Source organism: Python bivittatus, unplaced genomic scaffold (genome assembly GCF_059951505.1).
Source record: "Python bivittatus isolate LINGU-HERP-01145 unplaced genomic scaffold, Pbiv_v1 ctg000480_np1212, whole genome shotgun sequence".
NCBI classification, from domain to species: domain Eukaryota; kingdom Metazoa; phylum Chordata; class Lepidosauria; order Squamata; family Pythonidae; genus Python; species Python bivittatus.
Genome location: NW_028277075.1, coordinates 18399112 through 18421876, shown reverse-complemented (window position 1 = coordinate 18421876; position 22765 = coordinate 18399112). Strand labels below are relative to the sequence as shown.

Here is a 22765-nt window from a genome sequence, read left to right as displayed (position 1 = left end):
CTTTATGCCTCTTGCACCATGCCTCACACAATAAGTGCAGGCTCTGAGCAGGCATTCTGTGCTTGTATAGTTGGTGATGTACTGTGTCTAACCAATTTCTGAACATAGTGCTGTGGAGGCTGAGTGAACACAGAAAAAAGGGCCACAGAAATAAGGAAAAGCACTATCCAAGAGAGAGATGGAAGAAAGGGAAAATGTGGACCCAATCTTCATACTAAATTCTGCTGAAGTCATTATAAACAGAAATCATCAAGTAAGTGCAAGGATAGCAGCAACAGTAGCTGCCTAGAAATCCTCACTGGTAAACAGAATTAAAATAATATGTTATGTTGAAAATTATAGTCCTCTGGTTGTAAAAGCATTTCTTAAAAGCACTGCATCAAAGAAGTGTTATTTTTGGTGGTATTATAACTAAGCATAAAGTTTAATACAAGTATAGAACATTATCAGATAGGACTATGGAATTCTAACTGGACCCTCCATAAAATCCTTCCCAGAATTTTTTTTTTTATTATTATAGTGATTTTTGAACAACTGCTAATTTATTCACTAATGTTCTTATATACAGTGAATACCCTTCTGCAGTGTTCATATACAAGTTCCATTCAGCAAAGTTTTAAGTCAGATCAAGAGGCCTTCATCTTGCAGCAGCATCCTATTCTAATAGAGATTAATTATGAATATCTTCTGATTTCTCTGTTTGTGACTTTGAGTCAGCCTTGACCTCTAACGACTTCCTGGGCAAGTCCCTGCAGTTTTCTTGGCAAGATGTTTGGAAGTGGTTTGCCACTGCCTTCTTCCTAGAGCTAGAAGTGAGTGACTGGCCCAGGCCAACCAGGTGGCTTTGCGCCTAAGATAGGACTAGAATTTATGGTCTCCCAGTTTCTAGCCTGATGCCTTAAACCACTACGCTAAACTGGTTCTCTCTCCTCTAATTAGGATCTTTAAAAAATTATTCCTGATTAAGCTTTTAAAAATGCAGAATCATACCAGAAAGCATTATTACAGTAAAAATGAAATTAAATCTCATGGGAATAAAAACTGAAATTGCCAAAAATTATAAAACAACTGGATTAAATCAGAAATCATGTATCACTAATCCTACTGTCTTGATCAATAAAGATGCCCTCAAACTGACTGACTTCGGATCTACAACAACCTAACCATGTAGTTTCTTAGCCTTGTTTTGGAAGCAGTTTCATATTGCCTTCTTGTAATATCTCCTTCAAGTAACCAGTCCAATGTACAGCCCTGGTATTCCCTGGTGGTCTCTCATCAGAGTACTAATTAGTCCCAACCCTTCTGAGCCCAGACAAGGTCAGCTATGTGCTGCAATGTGCTGAGAATTCTGGATCAGAGTGTAAATTTCCAAGAAGGAAATGTTAAATTTAGAGTTAAATTTTTGTTTGTCCGTGTCTAACAGATTGTTATGATTACATATAATTGTTTATTTTGACAACTCTCATACTCTCAGAGCAACCCAGCACCATTTATAAGAGAATGAAACTCTAAAAAATAAAGCCATCACAACAAAACCAATAATGCTTAAGAACATTAACACATAAGTTGAAATAAACTTGATTTTTAAAAACAGAAAAGCAAAATAATAAACAATCTGAAGCACAGTCTGCCTCTACTGAGGTTCACACAGAAGAGAATTCCATAACTGGGGCATTGTGTTGAGAAGGCCCCACTCGTGGCCATTATACAATAAACTAAACCCACCAGCTTATCTGATCACAAATACAGGTAGAAACATGGAGACTTATTCAGAAACAACCCCTTGAATTGTATTTAGTGCTACTTCTCAGCTCACAGAAGGCTCTTTGATCTGGCAGAGGCTTCTATGAGTAGAAGAGAGTCAGTACTTGACTACCTTTCCTTTCTTAGTTCAACCCTTGCTCTTCTCCAAGTGCATTCCAGTGACTTAGGAGACCCTTTGAATAGTTTTGGAAATGATAGAGAACCATATGATGCAAAAGCTACCACTTTTCCTCTTATGTTCACAGATATGCACAATGAAGCAAATTATTTTAATGTAATAATAAGCAAAACATTATAATAAAACCATAAAACAGGATTTACTTGTTTCTACCAAGTATTTTTTATAAACTAGACAAGATAAATAATGATTAAATATCTCAATATTTTATAATAATGATTTTTATCTTTTATTTAAAAAGAGCACTTGACAGAGTGTATTAAAATAATTAATCATGACCTTTTTTCATTTATATATAGTCATACCTGCCCCCAAGTTGTTATTTGTCCAGCTGAACATTTTCACTAGCAGACCTGTAGATTAGGGGGTAAGGGATGGAAGAGAGAGAATTAAAATGACAGTATGGGAGAGGGCTAATGCAGCATTTTCACTCTGAATTCTATTGGGACAAACCTGCTTTAAAGGAAGAACAGAAATATTTCATCTACTACAGATTCCTTGGTTATAAAGTACTTTATTATTATTATTAATAATAATAATAGCTGTGAAAACAAATGCAAAAATTTCATAAGAAGAGTCAATATTTGATTCAACTAATTATAAGTGAACATTTTATTAGTTTTATTGCCATTTTCAAAACTAAAGCTGATTATTATTTACTGAGACTAGCTTATCTGAATAGTTGAGATCCTACAATAATAAATCATTATCTCCCACAAATGATATTTTAACTTGCCTATATAACAGTCTTAACCTTGAACTACACTGTAGCTACTTATGCATGATCACCATCCAAAACAAGAACTTTTCAGCTCCCTTGCCCATACCTAAGGCATGTGTGATAGTGTGATGTCATTCCAGGCACCCATACTTCCACAACAGCAGCTATTATTATATCACATTTTGCTTTACCAAAAGTTACAGTGGAGAGGATATAGAAGGGAATATAGAGCTGCAGCTTTCAGAAAGAATTGAAACCTGTAACTTTGAACCTTGAGACAAACATTTACTTGAACTTCATAAAGCAGCAAATATGAAGGCCCCTCATACTACATTTAGCATAGCATTCATTCACATTACTGTTACTTACATCCAATATAACAATGAAAGTTGCATTTATTTTTTTGCACATGGAACTGTATCTTAAAGTTGCTACTACTCAAATTGTACATGGCATACATATACATGATTACCCAGAATATTAATTCTGAATGTTCCCTTTTTTTGAATTAATTGTAAAAAAGATGCAGGCACTATCCATTAAGAATAAGTTGAACTCCAGCCCTGAATGCTCTAATAAAGCTCTGTTTTCTAGTTTGTTTGTTAGGAGCTTTTTAAATAACAAACTTGTAAACTCCAGTAGTATCAATATGTGGAACTACTGCCTCATAATATATTCTCTGGACGTATGTTGATAAACAATCTTACGGGGTATTTTATCTTGGTTGCTGATGTTTTCTAGTTTGTTTTTGTTCTGGGAGGGTTCATTTGGCCATCCAGAGTCACTTTGTCTGAGTTGTGCGGCTATATAAATTCTTTAAATAAATAAATAAATAAAGGTATGTTCTAAGTTAAACTGACAAGATAATATCTCATTAGTGGTTACATGTTTATCATGTTTCCGTAAACATAAACCACTAGCCAATGAAAATATAAATTAAAAAACATGCATACATTTACATCTTAAAATATTGTCTATTAATCATGATAGAGTGATACATCCATGTTGACAGAACAGGCCATACAGAATACAGTAGAAAATAGATGACAGGGACCACATAAAATCAAGTAACACAAAAAACTGAGGACATAATCACTATATGCTTTAAATAATAGAATGACATTGACTCCGAAGAGCTACATGGATAGGTCCATGCAGTTTCCTTGGTAGAGTTTTTCAAAGTGGTTTTCCATTGCTTTCTTCTCATGGCTGAGAGAAAGTGGCTGACCCCAAATCACATAGCGGTCTTCAGGTCTAAGGCAGGAGTGGAACTCACAGTCCCCCATTTTCTAGCCTAGTCCCTTTAACCACTGCACCAAACTGGCACTCATGTAAGATTTTAGCAATACTAAATGAATCTAGCATTCTTAAGAATACTAAAATGAGTTTCATTATAGCAATAATGTTCAGTAAGTGTGATGCCATTTGAAACTGGCAACATACAAATTACATTAAGGAAAGCTGCAACTGACAGTCTACCATATTTGCCCAAACAAAATAAAAGATGAAGCTGAGTCATGCTGTCCTAAGATTCAAAGGTCAAAATTATGCAGTTTTAAACCTCAACTACCTGAATTGTTAAAATTAACCTGTAGGTTTATATCTATGCTACTAAAAATTGTGTTAAAAGTTAACATTGACAAATATATTTTACACTGGATATATAATTTTTCAGAATAGCATTCAGTGTGGAGAACAGTTTTGGTCAGATTCAGGCAACAAAATGATTAATTTTAAGACATGTACATATGTATGCAATATATACCAAACTAAATCCCAAGTAATAATTAAGTAAAATAAAAATATATCACTTCTATCTAAATGTGATGTAAATATTATATAAATCAAAACGCTTCTATGTACAGAAATGTATTCCATATTGGATATGATTGTATTCTGGCATTTGCCAGGCATACTTCAAAATAGCTCTTACTGATTTCAACAGAACTTCACTCAACAAAAGAATGCTCAAATTACCTATCCAAATGTACGAACACATCTTGCAATATATCTAAAAAGAATTTTCCCAAACATTTGCCTTTATCGCAATTAAAACTGAATATAAATGATCAGCCATTTTAAAACTGTTTTTAAAACAAGTACATGACAACAGCACTTCAAATCTGTAGTATGTACTGGCTTTTATGCTATGACACTGCAGCCTCTAAGGGTCAGATTAATTAAGATCAACAGCAGCTGCAGTGCAACGTGAGAAGTACACTGCCATAATTCCCACCAGTCTAGCCCAATTACCTGCAGCATTCCAACACAGGACAACTGACAACCTTCAAGTCTACCAAGTCATTCATTCCCACCAGACTGCTGATACATAAAAACAAACTGAACTCTTTCTCAGAATGGTTAGAACTCCAACTGCACCTGCTGCAAACTGCAAACACTGTCAAGTTTCTACAGATGTTGTTTAAATTAGAACTATGGCCAAAGAAGAAATAAAGGTAATAATTACACAAAAGTCTCATTTAAATCTCAACTTCACAATAATTTGTGCTATCCAAGTAGGCAGCCTGACACACAAGAACAATTCAGTAATAAATTATTTCCTTTCCAACCATGGTAAGAATTAGGTTGCACTCCTATACTTACTTATGTAGGTAAAAAGACCAATGAATAGAGTGATTTTTAAATTATTTTTTAACTAATTTATTTGAAATCTGCGGTATTTGGGAAATTATTCATCATGGAAAAAGTTAAAGGAGAAATGTTCTTCGCTCACTTCAAGACAATTTTTTTTCGTATAAATATATATAGAAACACACATACAACAGAAAAATGAAACTTTTGAACAATTAACTTTGTATGGTTCTTATTTTAATGAACATTCTCCTAATTATATTACTAAAATTCTATTTACATCAAGAGAAATACCACTTTGTATTTCTATATTGGAAATGTAACTTTCTTAAAAATAGGATATCAGTTTTAAGTACTATCTGAAATAACTTATTATGCAGACGTGCTACTGCACTGAGCTTTTACATTCATTTTACCACTAACAAAGAACGTGTTTTAAATAAAACAAGTAAGATTAAACAGAATAAAGATTTATCCTAAATTGGATATCTCCCCTTCTAATAAAAACAAAAACCACTACTTGATTTTCAACAACAGAATACATATATTAACCATGTAATTATGTACCGCTAAGTCTTACGACTGTGTTGAAATAGAAATTTAATAAATAAATATTAACATTTAAAAACCTAGTTTAAGTATGTGTCTTCTTTCACAGTTTTGTCATTCTCAGATTTCAACAACTCAATACTGATAAGTAACATCTGCAAAATGGACAGGCAACTTTGAGAAATTTTCCAACTATACTCATTGATAATCTAATCCCAAAACACATTCCACTAGAAATCACTTCCAAATGTTTAGTTGCATATAAATACACTGTGCTGAGCTTCCTTGACGTAACTTGGCAGAATATCTCATACTCAGAATATAGTATTTTGATTTAAGAAGAATTATGCTTCAGGAATTCATAGAGATTGATAGCTTAATTGGCTTGAAAGGTGAACAAGAATTAACAGTTAATTAGGTGATACTTTAATCTTTCTAGCACTATTTATATATAAGGCTACGATCCTTTGCACACTTTACTAGAAGATAAGTTTTATATTATACCCATAAATAGAGATCAGGCCCCTATGCAGTCAGGATTGCACTCTAAATATAACAAGATTTATAAATAACAGACTTTTTAAAAAAGAATGTATGTTTTAAAGACACACAATTCAACTTAGAACTGACAGAATCTAGCTTTTCTCCTCCAAGAACAGTAAATTCAATTAGTAAGTCCCAAACCCCTGTAAGTGTTAAGTCCTAACAGCTAAAAAACATATTTAATGGAAATGGTAAAATTCCATTGGATAAAAAAAAAAAGCCCAATACACAGAAATATTCTGTACACACAAAAAAGTAAATCAAGCTGCCCCCACAACTTATAGAATCACAGTTAATACCAAAAAAAAAACAAAATTAGAATTATTAGAACCAGACTTTTTTTTTATTAAAGTAAAAAAGAAAAAATTGTACAGCTGAGAATTGTACCTTTAAATAGCTTGTATTCAATGGTTGGACATATAGATGTAAAAGGACAATAACTGAATTTTGCAGATCACAAGGCCCACAATGATCCAGTATGAATATTCAGCAGAACTATTTCTTTATGAATCAGTTCTCAAGTAGGTTGGCAACATCAATACAACTGTAATAATGTTCTCTTATTTAAGCAACATCCTGAAATAAAGAGAGGAAAGGCAGAGCAAATGCAAAAACTTGAAAGACAGATAATCCCGTTGCTCCATTATGCAAAATGACATCTTCATTGGAATACATCTTCAAGCATCTTAGACTGCCAAGTTATACAATCTCTTCATGCGTAAGTCTTGAATTTTTAAGTTTCAGCTTCTATCTTAATTATGCATTTAACAAACATTTTAAAAATAAAATCATGATAAACGATTTGATACTATTTGTTTTAACCAGTTTTATTTTCTAAATTCTTTAAGAGCTTTCATTTTTGTGCTAGACAACATTTTTAAAAAGGTCTTCCATCTGATTAGTTTGAGATTATGAACCTCAGAGAAATACTGACATACAGTTAGCCATGTGTCTGCGTGTGTATCTGCATGTATTTAAGATGAAGCATCTAATGGGACATATCAGCACTTCAATTTATTGTTCGACATAATTTATCAAATTTTCTTAAAACCCACTCATACTACGCTGGTATCAGATCAGGTACTAAAATCAAGTAATTTAGAATATTCCTTACAAAGTAGGACATAGACCAAGCCTCCCTCTCCCATAATTGTTATTTTAACTAGGACAGGAAGGATCATACATATACACAAGAACATTTATAACAGTTTTCAGAAGAAATACTTATTGCACTACACAAAGATTAATTCCAAGAAATAAAGCTATTAATTTATCATACAGAAAGCAATAAAATGTCAAACCTATTTACAGTTTATCAAGAAGAATGACCAAATATTCAATCATGTCATTTCTTGAAAATCTTCATTTGGAGACAACTAGCACAGTAGGAAACAGTCATTAACAATTTCTTCGGCTATATGCCTGAATAATGGTAATCATTCTGAATATCTGGCCAATTGCATTTAAACTCTGGATGAAAATTGTATGATGAGAAAATAGAGTAATTTAAAAATGCTTATGTTAAAGTGTTTTTTTAAAAAACAGCCCTCAGAAGTATTTAAAAGCATTATTTAAATACTTATTTTTATTTACTGCAATCACTATTTATCGCATATAGAATATAATACAAGCCATATATTATGGGTTACATAAGTTTATTACACATATAAAATACTTAAATATTTAAGCAACAACTATGAAACTAAGTATCAACCATTTATAGCGCTAACAATCATATTAAAACTATTGCACAGTACAGAATTATTCAGTTACATAAAAATCTAATACATTAATTGAAAGTTTATACTTAGAAATATGAATACCCATTTTCATTTAAGTATAGCCTAATATTAGCATAGTGCAGCTTAAAATTTGGTTTGAAATAAGCCCAACTTTGGCAGCTTGAAAAATGCTTAAAGTTGAGAAGATTTTTCAGGTTTATGGTCAAAAGGGAAACAGTTTCTAGCTTAAGTAATGACTGAGTGCCTCACATGTGTCCATCTCTTAACAGGTAGCAATCTAATTCATGTACACCAAATCAATCATTTACAAAAGCCGCTCTATAGTGTAACTTCAATTATAACATCTACACCTGTTACAGATTACACAAGCTTCCTCCATGCTATCATTTCCTTCAAAGGGAATGTGTTTACGTCACACAGGAACACAATGTGGTAAACCTCTCACTATCCCTTTTGTATTTTTTTAAATATAAGCAAAGCTTCTGTTTTCCAGCTGAAGCTTCAGTATATATGTCTGCATAAGCATTCAGGATTCAGTTCAATTAAACATTTAATGTTGATTTAAATTAGGGGGAACATTCTTGTAAAGTAGCAGATAGATTAAGTATATACTATGAAACAAGTCTAATCTTGCTTCATAGTATATATTTAAGTTGAATATAATTTCAAATTTGCATTGCCAGTCATAGCATCTGTTATTTCACTTTATCATCTCTAATTAGATATCCTCTTTATGGATCATACAAATATGTGGTTTACATTTAAACTATTGTGTCTAAATTCAATTTAGCAGCTCAGTTATTATCTCAGAACAGTTATTATTTTCTTACTATCTATACATTATGTGAACTATATATTGTCCTTCATGCTTATCAAAGATTATATAAGCTGTATCATCAACATTTTAAAACATTTCAGTAGTGGAATTTCACTTACACATATCTCTATATAAAATCACAAATACTTAAGCACAACATCTATATCCAAACACAATGATAAACTTCAAAATGCGAGACAGCAAAAATGAAACATTCCTGATGCTTCTTTCAATTATTTTCACAATTGCCTTTTAAACTAATTTTCAAGCCCAGACATATCTCTTAAAACAATCAGCAAATGCAAAGCAGCTTTCCTTTCACTACAAGAAAAAAAGGCCATCTCAATGGAAAGCCACCACTGTTAGAATTACAAAATCAAAGCACCATCAGCACTATAGAGTTCTTTACTGCTATACATATTAAGAAAGACTTGTTTTAATTTGTATTAGGTAATCAGTAACTATGCAAGAATTCAGAAAACTTTAAAAATATTATGTATATGATAACATTGTACATTATTCAGCATGTAGTGAATAGCATGCAGTGTGTTGATGCTTATGCCCACAGTATAACTACAGCAATCTCTTTTTCTAATTAGTGTGGATTATTTCACAATAAGTTTCAATTAACTATCACAACTAAAATAATCAAATACCAAGGAAACATCTGAAGAGCACCACTTCCTCTCCTTTACTTTGACTAATATAAGTGAACAAAGCAATGAAGTAGAACCAAAGTATATAACAAATTTAAGGTAAATGGCCTATCTAAAAGGAACACACAGGTTTGGCTTGAACTTATGAGTTTGATCATCATATTTGATATTTGCAAAGTTGAACAAAATGCCAAAGGTGAAACCTAATTTTTAAAATATTTATTGGAGTAACACAATTGGTACTAGATAATAAGCAAAAATTTTGGAGAACAATAACCAAATTCAGTATATTTGTTCAGAATTACATTCGATAATTCACTTTACTACTGATGGTAGTGGTATGATTCTTTTTAATTATTCAAGAAAACGACGGTGGTTTACACCTACCTGGGTAAAAGTCTTTGGATTTAGAAAGCTTGATGGTAGCCCCAGTCTCTTTCTGCAGCTGAACAATTGTCTGTCCTCCCTTACCAATTATAGATCCAGCCGCATAACTAGGTATGAGGACCTTTAGAAAATATTGGCCGTCCTCTGGAAAAAAAAGAGACAAAAGGTTAATTTATTTTCCAAAACATTTCTCTCAGAGCTATAAAATATGCCTTTATCTTACAAATATTAATACGCCGTTCTTTTGCACAGACTGTCGGTGTTTAGTCAATATTAAATGAATATAATATCTGTCCTTAAATTTGTGGTGCTATGGGATGCAATGACCTAATTCAAGTTATAATTCCAGGCATAAAACAGTTCCTGTATGGCTTTATTTAACATGATACAATAACATGACCCAAAGTGTATATTTCACACACACACACACACACACACACACACACACAAATGGTCAGGAATGATCAAAGTTCCTTAAAATGATATAATCAAATTAAAGAAAGGAGAAAATTGTTACAACTAAAGGCTATGTATTATGCCCTATACTCTTCACAAGAATACACTGCTTTCTGTTAAATAATCCAGAATCTGAGGCTTTACTCAAAGTTATCCTGAAGAAAACTCAAAATAATGTGGTTATGATAATTTGTTTAAGTAATCCTGATGTATTTCTTCAACATTTCTTGTGTAGCAATGATCTCTTAAGCTCATTAAAGGACATTAAGAATTTTTCTCAGTTAAAAGGAAGCTAAAACCCTTCATGCATTTAAAAAGTGACTACTAATGTAAATACTTTCAAAATAAGAGTTTAAAACGTCCCAAAATAGGTAAGAATAAGTACCATGAATAAATCAAGTTTTCCTTTATAACTGAACAATTGTGTTCCTTCACAGGTCTTATACCATCAATTCTATGGACTAGGAAAAAAACTGCTCTGAAAGGATTTCATGTAAAAACAAAACACACATTTTAAAACCCTTCTTTATTAAACAGCCCAACTTGGTTTGCTTTTTTATAAAGTGCATCTTAGAAGTTTGCTTTCATCAAGGAGCCACCTAAGACCAATCTCACTTTCTCAGAGTCAATGTCCCAGCTGGTACAGGTGCATCCCCCCAAACATTATACAAACGTTAAATACATCAGCTATCTACTTCTGCTGTTTCTTAACGCTGGATGAATAAATTCACCTCTGCCTCGGTGCATTGTTATGAAGACTCCAGTGCAAATGAATAGAGGAGATGCTGGTCCCGTTATAACTCATCTCATCCAGGAAGAGCAGGATGTTAACTAACAAGTCACCGCACCAAGACAGACAACTCCCGCCCTCCCTCCTCAAACCTCTCTCTGACACACACACGCGCGCTTACACACACCCCATCACAGTGACCCAGCCCCAGGAAGCACAAATCTGTGCAACATTTTCCACCGAAGAAGAAAGTGGTGCCAGGAAATAGATAAGTTTTGCTGCTGCTGCTGCTGTTTAATCTACCTGGCGACTCACAAAAGGGGGAAGGGGGAACGGGGGGTGAAAGTGCCTTTTTTCCAGCCGCCATTTATTCGTTTAGTTCTTCCAACTGTTACCACGCGTGCAAGAGGGTCGGTGGAAGAAGACTTCAGAGCTCCTCCGCACAGAGGGTCAAGGCTGAAAAGCGCCCCCCCTCCGCCCCGCCACTACGAATATGTGAAATTAAAATAAAACAGGGCTGCTAGATGCTTGAAAGCCGACGCCATTTTGATGAATGATAACATTTGAGAAATAAGGAATGTTTGGGGAAGGAAAAGAGGGAGAGGCGAGGCGAGGAGGCAGGTAGGAAAGGGGAAGGTGGGTGGGGAATTGGGTAGTGGCAGGAGGAGGAGGAGGAGGAGGGGGAAATACCCACCGCCCGTGTTGGTCCTTTTGGTGCTGCCGGCTTCAGGGGGAGCTTCAAGTGGTCTTTTCCGAGAGTCCGGCGGGTCCAGGTCTATGGGTACCCCAGGATGGGTCCCATTCTGCTGGATGGGAGCTGCCGCCATCATGTTTGCTGCCGCCGCCGCTGCTAAAAGGATAACTGGCTTCTCCCTTCGGGGTGGGGGGAGCAGGGAGGGGGAGGAGGAGGAGGGGGCTCGTCCCGCTTCTTTCGCTTTTCTTCTGTCCTCTGAAATTTCAAGCTAATCTGCGAAATTGGTCCGGCCCCCCAAAAGATGCTTTCTTGGGGTGGGGGTAGGCGCTTGTTTGTCTGGCACCGGTGAACCGGGGGGGGGGAGAGAAAAGAGAGAGGAGGAGAAAAAGCAGGCAGGACGGCTGGCTGAAGGAGCAGCTGCAGTGCAGTGCCAGCAAAAGCTGAGGTTAAAAAAAATTAAAAAGGGGGAAGTGGGGTGGGAGGGGAAGCAGAGACAAAATAAGGGGAGAAAGAGAGGTAAGGGAGGAGGGGGAGAAAGTGAGGCGGAGGAAGGAGAGGGGAAGCGAGAGGAAGAAAGAAAGGAGGGGAGAGCGAGGCGGGGAGGGGAGGAGGGGGAGAGCAAGGAGGTGGGGGAGAGAAGGAGGATTCAGGGAATGTGCCTCTGTGGCCCCTCCAGGATCCCCTCCCCGCCTTTTCTCTCCCGGCGCTAATCGGGCGCTTGCAGCTGGCGAGGAGAAGCGGCTGCCGGAGCCGAGGAGGGCTGTTACTGCTTTCGCGTTCTCACGCTCTCCCCGCTTAAGAGTCTGAGGCGCTCTGTCGGGCTAGACTCTGTCAGGAGTTGCTCGCTGAGTAGCTTCTCTCTCTCTCTCTCTCTCTCTCTCTCTCTCTCCCCCCCCCCCCCTCCGCTTTTCCCGCTCGCGCTCTCTCCCTCCCCGGCACACACTCACGCGCAGAAAACTCGGGCTCTCGCGGCTCCGGTTGTAAGGGAAGGGGCTCGCCCTGCCTTTCTCTTGCGGACACTTTCCGAACCCAAACACTCCAGCGGGGGAGGGAGGGCAGTGAGGTATGTATTTATTTATGTATTTACGTGTGTGTGCATTTTTGTATGTATACATGCGCAGGCCTTCCAGAGAACAGGAGAAGCTGAACCAATCGAGGGGAAGAACTTGAGGCTAGAGTTGGAAGGTTGAGCCAATCGTGAGACCAAAGAGAGAGCAAAAGGGTGACCTGATGGGTAGAATTGAATCCCGCCCCTGGTTCTGCTAAAATGGGAGGTCTGGGATCATCCAGGAATAAATAAAAATAGCCGATTTCAATTTACAGGGGGCCCTTAGCTATAGCAGTTCCCCAATTCTGCCTGCCCCACCTTAAGGAGCGAAAGGTAGAGCAGTGGTGGGCCAAAATAGTTGATCCTGTACTTTCTGTCATTGAGTAGCATGGTAGGAAGAAAGCACCAAGTTTTCAATCCTATTCCATTTTCTTCTCTCCATATGAATAGGAGTTAGCCCAAGTGAGCCCTGTCCTTTCTACACTACTCTGCAAAAAGGAGGAAAACAAACAGAAGAATAGAGTTACTCTTTAAAGCTGTCAACATTTCCCCTTGTTTCCTATACACTTCCTCTGGAACCAGACTTTTCCAGCAAGCATCTTACAAAGAGAGGTGTATCAACAGGTAGAAGATTTGCAGATGTCCATAGGACTGAAGACTGCTGCTTCTCTGGTATTCCATACTGTGAGGAACAAAGGGTACTGGAATGGGCGCTGCTTCCTTTTACTTATCTGATCTCCCCAAACACCAAAATAGTAGCATTCGCAAGTGTTGATTACGGAGAGCAATTATTACACTTCAGATTGTTTACATGCATTTTCACTCTGGTATCTACCTGCTTCCTTGTTTTCTGGCTTGGCAATACTGAACATAAACTGGTTTATGTCTGGTTACATCACTAGTTAAGCTATTCTACCAAAGATTCAGAAAAAACAGACAACTGTGAGACAGCAGCAAAAAAGTAACATCTTCCCCGTCACTGCTGCTATCTAGTGGTTGTGTGGTTTTTTGAAGCCTGGATATAAATCCCTATCACTGATACATCCCGTATTGGCTGTTTATTGAAAATCTTCCAGATGGCTGTTCACGCTAAGAGATACCTAGTGGATATCAGGTTAGACAAAGCTAGTCTATTACATTATGTTGCTCTTTTCCCTACCGTGTTTCCTTGCTCATAATTTTTCTCTCTCTCCTCTTCCTCTCTCTAGGACTTTACAATGAAAAAAAAATTACACTTGCTCAACTCAGTCCCCATTGTCAGAGACCTGATGACTAGTGTCTTTTGCATAAGCTGCTGCCCCCAACTTGCTTATATATCTACTCATCCTTTTAGCATTTAGAGAGATTGATCAGGTTTGGACCAGTCCTCCATTGCTGTTCACAGAAAGAAGATGACATGGCAGAAATGATTGCTTATGTTCTTTCTTTAGGAAGTTCCATAGGCCTAAATGAACCAAGGGTGAGATTGTGAAACATAGCATTCTCTTGTGTAAGTGTTCTCTCTGGGCAATTTTTTCTAATTCATTTTTTCTTCCTAGCACCTAAAAAGTTTTCAGGCTTTTGTTCCTTTGCACCATACAAAAAGAACATTACTTTAGTTCTTTTTCTGGATGATGCATCAATCCCTGTCCTTAAAAACTTGTCTTCAGGAAAGAAAGGATGGGTAAACAACTCAAGACAGACTATTCTTTACTATCTCAACTCTTTTGATTTCACAAGTAAGTGAGCTATAGCTGCCCTATGCTATCACACTCTGGGAGGAAGGGATAGACATTACTGGGCATGGCACATGGCAAAGGAATAGATAAGGCAGTGTTGCTGTAAATAAACATAGATTGTCCCTAATATTACAGAAATACAATATCTAACATTGGTTACTACTTTTTTTTATGTATCAGTATTGAACTATGAATCCAGAAGAAGGAATAATTAAAAGTAACCTCAATAAAAAGGAAAAGTGGCCTAATAATGCTAGAAACATTAATCTGTATTTTTCTAGTCATGAAACTTACAAAATATTATCTATATTCAATGGTAACAAATATACTGGGATTCCTACTTATTTGAAGCATTTTATCACCACATTTCAGCCAAAAAGTAAATTCCAGAGTGGTATACGAAGATAAATAAAGCATAATTTCTCTGATGTGCATAAATCTGTACCCACTTGTAGGCCTTAGAACAGGGTGTTACAAAAGCAAGTTGGAGAGGGGTGTCTGTATCTTCTGGATCCAAAGTTCTGTTGGGACCCAAGATTAGTGTCAATATGCAAAGCTGGCCAGACTTCCTTTTTTTCATCCTGTTACAATCTCCCAATTGTCTTGGACCATGTCACCTTTTCTAGCAATTAAAATCCTAATAATTCATAAGTTAGTTCATTCTAGAGTATTCTTATATTTTCAGATGCTTTTCTCTGTACCACAACGTACGAAAAGTAAGTAAAATTTTATCTGTATAACAAGACTTGCTGGCTTTCAGCTTCAATTGTCAAATCTAACAGCTATCTATTATCAAGATAGAACTCCCACTGAAGATTCTGTTTTTTGCAACTGAAGCCATTGTTTTCCACACAATTTTAGCTACTCCAAGTCCATGTTCTAGATCACATATTTGATCCAAAACTGTCACCAAAAGCCTGCATCTTTAAAGGAAGATATTTAGAAAGTACAAGCCTCATAATTTTGTGTACGCCAAAGCAGTGGTCACGAGCTCATCCTTCTCAACAGTTCTAAACAATATCATATCACCCCAAGTATGCAGAACTAAATGTGCAATATGTATTGTACATTTTGATAGTATAAATGTTGTAAATTTGGAGCCAAAAATAAAGTGCAACTAAATATTAATTATTTACTGTCGTATTTTACTATTATGAAGATACCATTCATATGTTCCTCAAGCAGGAAACATACTGTCTACCAGACAAGTTTATAATGGTCTTTGGAATATGTTCCAGTTTTCTCATTCTTCTCATAAGAAATCTGAGCTATGCCTTTAAATCAATTTTTATTGTAAGAATAGTGCATTCAGTTCCCTTCCTTTATCTGTGTAGCACTTAAACTATTTATTTGTTTATATGGCATTATATATGTTTAGTACTTAAACATGCTTTTGCATAATAATGAAAAATCGTATAAATTAGGTTTATTGTATTACGTTTGATTTACCTTAGAAATATCAGCTAGCTATTTTCCAATGTTGTGCCATGAAGACATCTTAAAAAGTACCTTGGAATAGTTTCATCTTTGGAGAAGAGGTTTTTACTGTTGAAGGTAATTTAAACATTAATGTTCATTTACCTTGTAATGTTATATCCCACTTTTGCTTTACAAAACATACAGATAAGATCATGAAGGATAGAAAAATAACCAAAAAAAAAGCTGTAATTTGTAAACATCTGAAGTCCCAGTGATAGCACAAACAGCCACGTTTCTTCCAAATAACAAGCTGACACAATTCATACATTATACTACACGATGTTTTTGTTTTGTTTTGTTTTGTTTTGTTTTTTTTAATCTCTGCTTTATTTAATCACTCAGAATTGGCTTGATTCACTCAAAATGCTAAGGCATAAACCAGAGTATATAAGCCTCAGTGGCCGAGTTCACACAACACATTAAGCCCAAATCATTCATTTGGTGAACCAAGGCACAGAATGATGGCAGGCCTCATTACAGAAGTCATTCCACAGTGGTCCCACAACAGCCAACGGCCTCTATCCTCCAACAACCCTGCGATATAAGTTAGATTAATTATCAATTGGAAGCTTAAAAATGGCACAGTATAGGACTATTAAAATACATCTTTTAGATAGTGTCATTTTGAACCCTATCCATTAAATATTTTTAACCCAGGCCTTTATGATTAAATAAAGATGTGTCGGTTTTACAAAACTAAAAGCATGAGCCTTTTAACACCTGTTAACTAGTGAGGGCTTCTTTTGAATTTTAATATAGTTTGGCTTGGTTTTGTTCACACATGATTTATCTGAGATCATTGTCACTTTTGACAGAAAAGTGATCTATAAATATTTTTAATAAATAATGAGCATAGGCTTCACTATAAATATGCCCCATTGAAGATGGTGAAATTTATGAATAAGTGAACTATGGACTGTAAATATTTAGTCAGGTTTGTAATTGAAATAAAGAAAAGTGAATTCCTCTTGCTCTCTCAAATTTAATTCCTAATTTTTAATTAATACCTGCATAATTTAGCCAAATTAGTCCTTCACACATAAATGACTACTATTTATTACAGCTGGTATATAATTTGTTGAAGGGTTATGTCTTGGTTCTCACTTCAGAGTATATTATCTTCATTTGTGGCTTGGTCAGATGTATCAACTTAGCCATCTTGGTTTGTATAAACTCTCGTTAATGCTTATATGTGCTATATGTGAATGTAAACTATACCTTGGAGGTAGCTGCATAGTATATTCTTGCCCTAAAGAGAAAATAGAGTTTGGTTTAATGGGAGGAGGTATAGATCTGGGGAGAATCAATATTGATTTAGCTTTTAACAACTTGTTGTAAAGGTGCTGCTGAAGTACAGGTTCCTTGATAGACATAAACTACAGCAAAGGCAGCAAAGTGGAACAGCAAAGAATTTTCTCCAGTTCATCTGATGACCAGAGGAATTTTCTGTCAGGAAAAAAAGGCCAAATAGGGTTTCCTAACCAGATGGAAATGGTAAGATCTGTATTGTCAAGTCTGATGTGCATAACAGTTATGTTCTCTGTTACAAATACCCAGAGAAACAACAAAGAATAAGATGCATGGCCCAATCCTGCTATCCTGCAAGAGAGACCTGAAGATCTTTCCCCAAGGCCTGGGCTAGGACAGGTTGTGGATCTACTCTGCCCATCATTTATTAGGGATTGTATGAGTCCCAGAATCACTGACAAGTGGCAGTACTGGAAATTAACATTATGAATAAATTAAAAATAAATCACGATTGCAAGGTGTCTTTTGCAAATTCAGTTCTTGTAGGCCCAGACCTCTTAACTTTAAATGATCACTGTCACTTCTGGTTTATTCAACAAATTATGATTATCATAATATATTTGACAGTAGAGGACACGAGTATAGTGATTCCATTTTGAAGACCTATCCTCCATAATTTTTATTCATCTATCTAAAATTGTAACCATCACAATATTTGGTAATAATGAATTCCATAAAACTGAATAGATACTGCATGAATCAGTAGTAATTAAAAAACCCCAGTAGACACAGCTAAATTCATTGGATAACTTTGAGTCTAATGTTTGGAAAAGGAAGGCTTTTTCTCTTTTCTCTGCTTTCTCTGCAATGGGAGGTATATACATTTCTATCTTTGCTTACTTATCTTTTGCCTATTTTCTTTATAGAAAAATTTCTCCAACTACCTCAGCATTTCACTATCCTTCTCTGCACTTTCGATAAATCTGCAATATTTTTTTAGAACTGCTTGCATAGATTTATATAATGCATTTATAACATCTGATGCTTTATTCTCTGACTCTTTTTAAACAATTCCTAACTCTGAATTTGCTTTTTCATTACTGCAGCAAAATGAATTGACATTTTCATTGTGCTTTTAAGTGCTGTTCCAATATCTTTTTTTCTGATTAGTTACACCTAATTTAGAACCCAAGAATCAGAATATGTTTATTTCATTAGCTATGGGCCATACAAATAAAATAAACTGTCAAATTAAAGAAAAAACTTATAAAATATACAAAACAATTATATGCAAATCAATTATTTATTGCTAAAAACAAGTAGTATACAAGGTATATTTTACAATCAATAAAATTCTAATTAGTGAATTGTCAGTAGTACATGTAAGTTCAATACAGGAAATATATTTACTAATATTGGCTGATAATATTTACAAATTCTGCTGATTTTAAAAGTTAAAATAATTAGTTAAAATGGGGTATAGAAAATGAAACCCATTTTTTTCATTGATGGGGAACTCAGACATTTTGCTTTCCACAGGGATATTCCCATGGATTCAGAAACAATAGATTGTATAGAAAATGCAGACCCCACCCTATAAAAGGAAATTGCAACAATCTTAATAACAGCAAAAGCTCTTCTGTCAAAGAAGTTTAAGTATCTGTCAAGCAATTCTCTAGTGCCTGCTTAAACATAAACAGCCTGTACTATTTTTACTCCTACCAGTAGAGATAGATCTTGCAGGATAGCATGTCGCTTCTCCTTTTAAACTCTGCTTATTTCTCCCAGTGATTCAAATTGATCAAAGTATTCTTGAATTAATCTTTCCAAATCCAAGCAGGTAGCCTAAAACAATTACACATATATGTTTCTGGAGACAATTTTTAGGAAATTGGGCACCTATTATTTTTATAATTTTAATCTAATAATAAATATATGCATTTTTGTTTGGTTACAATTTGAGATTTCCATTTTACTTGAGATTTTACCATACTATTTCATCTTCACATTTAGGCCATTTGCTGTTCCTTCTTACTTGAAACACTGTTTGAATTAGCACCATTACAACATTACTGTATTCATTTGAAACCTAGAGAAGACCCAAAAGCTGAAACAGGATTTTCAATTCAAATATTTTCAGGATTTTTCCTAAGAATCCCCCAAATCCCTGTAATAGCAACACATGATTACTTATTATTTGTGGGAAGAGACTGTTTGGAGGAAAAAAGATGTCAGTGAACTACAGCCACAGCACAATTTTTATCAGCTTCCCATATCTGAAACTTTTCTTACCTTTAAGGGGCTGCAAATGGGGCTGAAATATTGGAGAAGACATTTTGAGCCAGCTGTAAAACACTGTTACATCTCTTTTTAACAGGTTAACCTCAATATCTATTACATTTTTTTCAGAGCCTTTGTTGTCCAATAGTCATTAAAGTTTGTGTGTGCGTGTGTGTGCGTGTATCTTTCATAGCATTCTTGTTTATATGTTTGTTGTATGTCTGATTAATTCTAAATTTGTAGTAAAGCAAGATTCATTTTTGCAGAAGCCATGACTGTTTACTGATTTATTTAGTAACTGTTAACTTAATCAAACTTTTGACTATTTCACCTACATAATGTTAGGCTGATAGATCAGTAAGTTTTGTTTTCTTCCTTTTATAACTTATTTATCTGTTTGAGTTCCCTAATTCACTCTATGTGCGTGCGGTCCATTGTGGTGTGCACAAACTGTAGCCTGAACAGTGACAGTGAGTGGGAGCATCTTAAAATGCCTTCTTAAAGCTGGAATTTGACAGGAAAAGCAGGTATTGTATAACCAGAGGCTTCCATATATTTCACTTTTGTATGTATTATACATAGTTTTTTGTATATATTTTTGGATAACTATAATGAAACTTACATTGGGAGAGAAAGTCTGTAGAATATCACATAATACAATGTGTGACCCGTTTCCTCTGAGAATTTTCAGGGTGAGGGAGGAAAAGCATGAAAATCTGGCCACTTCTTAAGTCTCAGACTCCATTGTTACAAAATATTCTCTTTCTGTGGCCTTTAAACAGTTTATCTTTTTTCATTCTTGCCAGTTATTCAGTAAATTGTACCAAAAATGGAAATCCAGTATATCTGCTCAAGATGGTTCCCCATATTTTTTTTCCCAATAAAAGATATTTGTTCTTTTATGAAATAACCTTAACATGTTCTGCAAAACTGAATGTGGGTAAGCAAATGATCAGAGCAAACAGGAAATGATTTCAGGATGACAGTTCAGTGCCATGAAGGTGACACTGGATGAAACGTTTTCCTCATCACATATCAAATAAAATCTTATGTATTTGGAAAATTACAAATTGGCCTAGTTTGAAAATCAATCCATTGTAAATCTTGACCAACACAGAATAGAATGACAAATTTCAACTGAATGAATTCTACTTTCTACAACCAGTGTCAATATATTTAGCAATGAAAGAAGCAGCAAAAGCCTGCTTTGCATTGCAAAAGACTTAAATCCCAATCTACAGCATAAATCAATTAAAGGCTATTTATTGTATTTTAATGACAGCATCTATATTCAGCATTTTAAGACCAAGAAATACAACAATGTATATAATGAAAAAGCTTCAAGACCTGGAATACTATGACTGTGTACCTGTGTCCATAAAACAGCAATACTAATAAACATTTAGGTTCCAGTATTTTGTTAATTGAACCTAAATCTCAAAAAGTTAATTGGACTGATGTATGAATAGACTTTGTGTGCTTTGAAAAAAATGGGAAGAAATGCTTCAGATCTCACATGAGCACAACACCTCTCTGCTATTCATTAAAGCATCCTAACTTTTCAGGCTTTTGCTGCTTTTCTGCTGTTTTAAGGAATCTCATGGTTTTTAAAGCCAACATCTTTTTTTTTTTCTGTTTTTGCCAGAAAAACTGGGTGTCACACCTGAAAAGGAATAAACATGGGACATTATCAGTCCATTATTGAAAACAGCCCTCATACAAAGATCTTAGTGAAGAGTCAGGTTCCTAACATAGATTCTAATAGATAAATATTAAAGAATTTTGTCCATATGTATTTTTAACTGGAACTTATTCCAAACTAACATGCAGATCAGAATGCATTTAGCTTTTGATTTTCACATTTCCCTAAATTTTACAGTGTAGTTTCCCATTTTTAATAAAATTAGGGACCAAAATGCGTATTAATGTATCCTGCTTAAAACCCAGGCCTTGGAATCATTGTAATTTAAACTGGGATGTTTTCTGAATCTCAAAATTACAGTCCAACATTATTTTTATAGTCAAGCAATACATCTGCTTAAAAGCTCTCACAATGTACCAAAGCATCAACCCAATCTTGTTTCTGGTTTTTATGCATACATTGATATTAATAGATATACTCCACTTGATCTTAGACATTCACACAAAGAGTGAATAGATTTTAAGCATATCACTAAGTATGATCAAGACTAAAAAAGCCAATTAATCATATTGAGCCAGTTATAATGTACACTGGGCCTAAAACATGAGACAGATAAAAAGATGCAATGAGAGCAGTCAGCACAGAACAGAAAATGCAGCTCAGGCATCAAACAGGCAACTAGCTGTTGCAGAGAAGTGAGAATATTGGGAAAATAAGCTGAAAGAGTAACTACAGTATGGAAATAGGTTTTGAAAAAGTTGAATAAGCCTCTTTCTTACTCCCAAGAAAATTACTATGCTGCAAAACATACTTTTCTCAGATGATACTGTTATTTTTACTTCCCATCTTTGAAGAAATTAGGATGATGTCCAGCTTTCTCCTATGGGTCATAGAGTCAGGCAAAGGAACAAATGAGGGCAAAACAAAATGTTAAATAAAATATTAAGCAAGAAATACTAAGCCAAGTATTAAAATTGATTAAAACATATAAACCAGTGACCATGACTAGTGAAACAATATCATCATGAGAGGTCATATGCTAAGGTGAAAATGAATGCTTTCAAGATGTTGATTTACTTTCACATATTGATTTACTCTGAATTAAAGTCTTTAACAGTCAAATATAATTACAAGGTAAAAGGTAAACTCCAAATAAAATCAAAAGCAGTAAGTTAAATAAAACAACTTTCATAGTAGCACATCAAATATCAAATATAGTTCTTATGAGAAACATGTCAGTTTGTTTTTCTTGATATCTGGAAATTTTCAATGAAAATTTAGCTGCCATTCAAAGTAAAGCTACCCATCATTAGAGTGAAATCTAAGAAACTCAAAGTAAAAAGGACCATGGAATTAAAGCTCAGCAGTAATGCAGCAGGATTAATTTTTCCTCTTAAAACTTTGGTTGTACAACATGATGTAATGTTTTATGAAATACAGCTAACTTAATAAATATTACATTGAACATAACCCCAAAACCCTACTCCCCCATCATTCTCATCCTCCTGAGCTGGCAGTTAT

The 22765-nt window shown here is 35.1% G+C and overlaps 1 protein-coding gene and 1 long non-coding RNA gene across 4 annotated transcripts in view; one reads left to right on the top strand and one right to left on the bottom strand.

The window, feature by feature from the left end:
* NOVA1 (NOVA alternative splicing regulator 1) overlaps window positions 1-13958 on the bottom strand; it is a 148035-nt gene extending 134077 nt beyond the window's left edge. Inside the window, exons 1-3 of one of the 3 annotated variants that reach the window (XM_088145409.1) lie at window positions 11830-13958; window positions 9950-10093; window positions 2248-2295 (exon numbers count right to left, since the gene is read on the bottom strand). In XM_088145409.1, coding sequence (XP_088001535.1) covers window positions 2248-2295; window positions 9950-10093; window positions 11830-11965 — 328 coding nt within the window. In that variant the 5' untranslated portion in view covers window positions 11966-13958. Of the gene's footprint in view, window positions 1-2247; window positions 2296-9949; window positions 10094-11136; window positions 11260-11829 lie in introns of those variants that run through there. The other 2 variants (XM_088145413.1, XM_088145412.1) reach the window with 2 other exon arrangements.
* On the top strand, window positions 12760-20869 carry LOC148214925 (uncharacterized). Its single transcript, XR_015796981.1, has 3 exons — window positions 12760-12892; window positions 13328-16149; window positions 17632-20869. It is a non-coding gene; the product is annotated as an uncharacterized LOC148214925 (long non-coding RNA).
* Window positions 20870-22765: the final 1896 nt, after the last annotated feature.